The following is a 5163-nucleotide window of genomic DNA, read 5'->3' on the forward strand; positions in this document are numbered from 1 at the left end:
TCGAGCAGGTCATGACGGGCAGACAAAAATTCCAAATAGTATCCGTAAAGTTCATAGAAACATGTCAAATGTTTTTACCATGTGGAAGCCATAGGAAAAGGAATCTGGTTGATATAAATGGAGGGAAGGCATGCAATGGAACAGGGATGTTTCAAAATAGAAGGCACCTCCTCTTTCGATTTTCCTCAGGTTTTCGCCTGCAATATCAGTTCTGTTATACTCGCAGACCAATATTTTGACCGTTTTGGAAAAGTTTTCTATCCTAATCTGTCAATTATATGCATATTCTAGTTTCTGGGCCTGAGAAATAGGCAGTTTCATTTTGGTTCATCCAAACATCAAAATACTGCCCCCTACACTCAACAGGTTAAAATAACATCAAATTGATCAGAAATACAGTGTAGACATTGTTAATGTTGTAAATGACTATTGTAGCTGGAAACGGCTGATTTTTTAAATGGAATATCTACATTGGTGTAGAGGCCCATTATCAGCAACCATCACTCCTGAGTTCCAATGGCACGTTGTGTCAGCTAATCCAAATTTATCATTTTAAAAGGCTAATTGATCAATTGAAAACCCTTTTGAAATTATGTTAGCACAGCTGAAAACTGTTGTTCTGATTAAAGGAGCAATTAAACTGGCCTTCTTTAGACTAGTTGAGTATCTGGAGCATCAGCATTTGTGAGTCAATTATAGGCTCAAAATGGCCAGAATCAAAGACCTTTCTTCTGAAACTCGTCAGTCTATTCTTGTTCTGAGAAATGAAGGCTATTCCATGTGAGAAATTGAAAGGTTCTGAAACTGAAGATCTCGTACAACGCTGTGTACTACTCCTGTCACAGAACAGCGCAAACTGGCTCTAACCAGAATACAAAAAGGAGTGGGAGGCCCTGGTGCACAACTGATCAAGAAGACAAGTACATTAGAGTGTCTAGTTTGAGAAACAGACACCTCACAAGTCCTCAACCAGCTTCATTAAATAGTACCTGCAAAACACCAGTCTCAAAGTCAACAGTGAAGAGGCGACCCCGAGATGCTGGCAGTCATTTACAACATTAATCTACACTGTATTTCTGATCAATGTGATGTTGTTTTTTTTTTATTAAAAATTGCAATTCTATCAACTGTATTTCTACAATTCATTTCCAGGAGGATAAAGGAAAACCAGTATGCTAATCTACTACAGACTCTCTGAGTTGGCTGTAATATAATAATAGCTATAGACGAGGCTACAGCTGAAATATCAACTTCTCTTCATTCATTCTAATACATACTATTTTACTGATGTTGCTTACCTCTCCACGCTACTCCTCACCTCCTTTCTGTCAACTATAGCAGACCATTATTCTGTCATTGAATACCAGCAACAGTAGTGTGTGTGTCTGTGTGTGTGTGTGTGTGTGTTTGAGTGTTTGAGTGTCTGTAGGACTGATGAATGACCACCAGGTGGCAGTATTTGCTCATAGAACCACTAATGTTCAGTACATTAAACCATTAACCCTGACCCCATTCTAAATCTAACTTACATCCTATGCCCTTGAGGATATCTGAGATGATTTTACAGGTGTACGAAATGTGTGTAAGCAATTTTAAAACACGAAATATGAAAACATCATGAATCAATATTTTTTCAGCCCCTCATTGACCTTTAAACATGAAGAAGGTAGTGATGATGATGATGATGATGATGATGATGATGATGATGATGATGATGATGATGATGATGATTAACATCAATTGGTCATCTCTGGTTTGATAATGACGATAACCAAACGTGTTACAAAGTGAGAAGCAACTGTTTAAAGTTTATTTTACCAAAGATGTTATTCACTTCAAACTACAGAGTTTAATAGTTGGATCCAGCTGGTGTTTTGTATAAATGACCACTGAACGAAGGGTAACATTGCAGATGGTGTCTTTATTTAAAACAATCTCATCTTTAGAGAGCTTCTCCAATGTCGTCTCTTCCAAAATGTGGACATCAGCGCTTTCTGGAACACAGGAAGGGACGTTTGTACCAGCAAGGGGCATCGTTCTGACCGCGAGAAGCTGGGAATGAGAGAAACACAGAGAGGTAGGTATTATCTTTGTTTTATAAATATGTAGCTAAAAAATGAACAAAATCCCTTTAAGATGTATTTAACTTCTATCCAAATGTTTGATGTATAATGAGCAGGAGACTAGTCTGGTGACAGGATTGTACCTCCATAGTTCATCTCCATGCAATGCTCCCGACTGTTCGTGTTGTCTTTCACAACAAAGTGGTCAGAGTTAGAGGGTTGACCCGGGGCCCAGTTCTGGTAGTTAAACCTGGACCCGTCGCTCCACAGCCAGAGACCCTCCTACAGAGCACACAGGACGATGCATCACTAGAAGATAGTAAACACTATATATACACACTGTAGTTACTGTCTTTAAAGAGGCAATCTGGGAATTGAAAAAAATTGGAAAAAAAGAATGACCACCCCACCACTGTCTGGGTAAAAAGCTGAGGGATGGGCCAGGAGAAATTTAACCACTCTCAGAGTCTTAAACAGAGTTAGACAGAGTTATGGATACTAGGACTGACCATCTATGAGATAAGCATGATGTAAACATGGCTTGAAGCTAGACAGTGTTTGTAATATTAGATAACAAGCTTTGAAAACAAACGGATCTGCGGGTTAAGGCACCAACAGGCCTTTATAGGTTCTATTCATAAAGAATCAATGCATCCTATATGTTTCCAGGAGTGTTGAACAGACGGTGCTTCTGACCTTGATGGCATCGTTGGCTCCTATCCAGGTGCGCTGGACTTTCCTGGTACTATTCCTGATGACAGACTGAAGGAAACGATACTGGGGAAGGCTGTGCACTGATGCCAGGTTACCTCCCAGGAGCAAACATTTCCTCTGGAGAGAGAGAGAGGGAGAGAGAGAGAGAGAGAGAGAGAGAGAGGAGAGAAGAAGTGAGAGAGAGAGACAGAGGGGAGAAAGAAAGAGAGAGAGAGGAGAGAAGAAGTGAGAGAGAGAGAGACAGAGGGGAGAAAGAAAGAGAGACAGAGAGATGAGAGGGGGAGAGAAGTAATGAGAGAGAGAGAGAAAGAGACAGAGAGAGGGGATAGAGAGAGAGGGGATAGAGAGAGAGGGGAGAGGGGAGGAGACGGAGAGAGAGAAACAGAGAGAGACAGAGAGAAAGACAAAGAGAGGGGAGAGAGAGACAGACAGACAGACACAGACAGACAGACAGACAGACAGACAGACAGACAGACAGACAGACAGACAGACAGACAGACAGACAGACAGACAGACAGACAGACAGACAGAAGGGAGAGAAGGGAGAGAAGGGAGAGAAGGGAGAGAAGGGAGAGAAGGGAGAGAGAGAAATAGAGAGATTAAACCTACAGAGTTGACCTACAGATTAAACCTACAGAGTCAACTGCAACCCTGTATGACCACCAGACAGCGATGGAAATAGCATCCCCTCTAGCCAACTATAGTGCTTTTCAGACCAGGCTTCTAGAAAATGGTTCCAACTAGCATAAGATGCAGGTAACATCATGCACACAGATAATCTCAATTATGTACAGCAGACATCCAGGTACCTCTGCCTCTGGCCATGTGGCCATGATGGGGACGTAGTGATAGCAGTGTGTTGAATCGCTGGGCCAGCCAGGTGGGCAGGCTCTGCGATCACAGTCTGTAGGGGGGAGAGATCACATTAAATAACATTATGAAATGGTTAGTTCCCACCACAAAATCAGATTATTCAAAAGTATCGTGAATGCAAAAGAGGGAACCTTTAAATTTGAAACTGATCGAAGCAGATTGAATAGAGTTTCAGAACTATGAATCCACAACAGATCTATATAGAATTATATTTCAGCGAATCTGACGGGAGCCCCAACCAGGAGCTCGGGGTCCAGTGACTGTTGAGCCAAAACCTAGGTCACTAGGTGTTGGGTTAAGGTTGCGACAATAACATCAAATTGCATCTGATGAGTGTGAACAGGTCAACAAAACCTTCGGTCAGAATACCTCTGCTACCCCTTGCATCTCCCAGAGCAAAGACAGCGCTCAGAAGCAGAAGAGTGGTCAACATCGCCATGGTGATTGTCTCCTGGGGGGGGGACAGAAAGAGAGGGACAGAAATAAAGAGAGAGAGAGGGACAGAGAGAGAGAGAGACAGAGAGAGAGACAGAGAGAGGGACAGAGAGAGGGACAGAGAGAGAGACAGACAGAGAGAGAGAGAGAGAGAGAGAGAGAGAGAGAGAGAGAGAGAGAGAGAGAGAGAGAGAGAGACAGACAAGACAAGACACGTTCAGTGAGAAAACTCGGTCCTGGGGACCCCAATCTGTGAGTACATATTCACGTGTACTAGGCTAATCTACTGTAATTGGTATTCCTTGAATTCCTTAGGACAGCAGTTCCTAAACTCGGTCCAAAACGTTCACCCATTTGTGTCCCTAGTACAGAGTTTCCCTATGTAGTGCACTACTTTTGACCAGAGCTACATATAACCAGGGCCCTTGTCTAAAGTAGTGCTCTACAAAGGGAATGGGAGGTCAGTTGGGATGCAGTCAGGTACAGTATTAGATGAACAGATGTTGAAATCTCACCTTCTGAAGTCTTCAGTTGTAGCTTCACTTCTTCAAAGGTTTTCACTATTTTCTCTCTCTCTGTCCTGCCTCTGAGTTGAGTTCTTCCTCTCCCTCCTCTCCTTTTTAAGGACCCATCCAGTCAGACCCCCTCCCTCTATTTTTCTATCAATTCAATTCAATTCAAGGGCTTTATTGGCATGGGAAACATGTGTTAACATTGCCAAAGCAAGTGAGGTAGACAACATACAAAGTGAATATATAAATATGGGTTGATTTCCACTGTTCTGTCTGGGACATTTGGGTTGATTTCCACTGTTCTGTCTGGGACATTTGGGTTGATTTCCACTGTTCTGTCTGGGACATTTGGGTTGATTTCCACTGTTCTGTCTGGGACATTTGGGTTGATTTCCACTGTACTGTCTGGGACATTTGGGTTGATTTCCACTGTACTGTCTGGGACATTTGGGTTGATTTCCACTGTTCTGTCTGGGACATTTGGGTTGATTTCCACTGTTCTGTCTGGGACATTTGGGTTGATTTCCACTGTTCTGTCTGGGACATTTGGGTTGATTTCCACTGTT

General features: G+C 42.5%; 1 protein-coding gene across 1 annotated transcript; it reads right to left on the reverse strand.

Moving 5' to 3' along the window:
• Positions 1-1901: 1901 nt before the first annotated feature.
• Positions 1902-4725, reverse strand: LOC121847618 (galactose-specific lectin nattectin-like). Its single transcript, XM_042329539.1, has 6 exons — positions 4601-4725; positions 4020-4101; positions 3587-3681; positions 2760-2894; positions 2207-2345; positions 1902-2052 (listed from the first exon to the last, which is right to left on the reverse strand). The coding sequence occupies exons 2-6, from the start codon at positions 4087-4089 to the stop codon at positions 1985-1987; spliced, it is 507 nt and encodes a 168-aa protein (XP_042185473.1). The 5' UTR covers positions 4090-4101; positions 4601-4725; the 3' UTR covers positions 1902-1984.
• Positions 4726-5163: the final 438 nt, after the last annotated feature.

Source organism: Oncorhynchus tshawytscha, linkage group LG10 (genome assembly GCF_018296145.1).
Source record: "Oncorhynchus tshawytscha isolate Ot180627B linkage group LG10, Otsh_v2.0, whole genome shotgun sequence".
Taxonomy (NCBI): domain Eukaryota; kingdom Metazoa; phylum Chordata; class Actinopteri; order Salmoniformes; family Salmonidae; genus Oncorhynchus; species Oncorhynchus tshawytscha.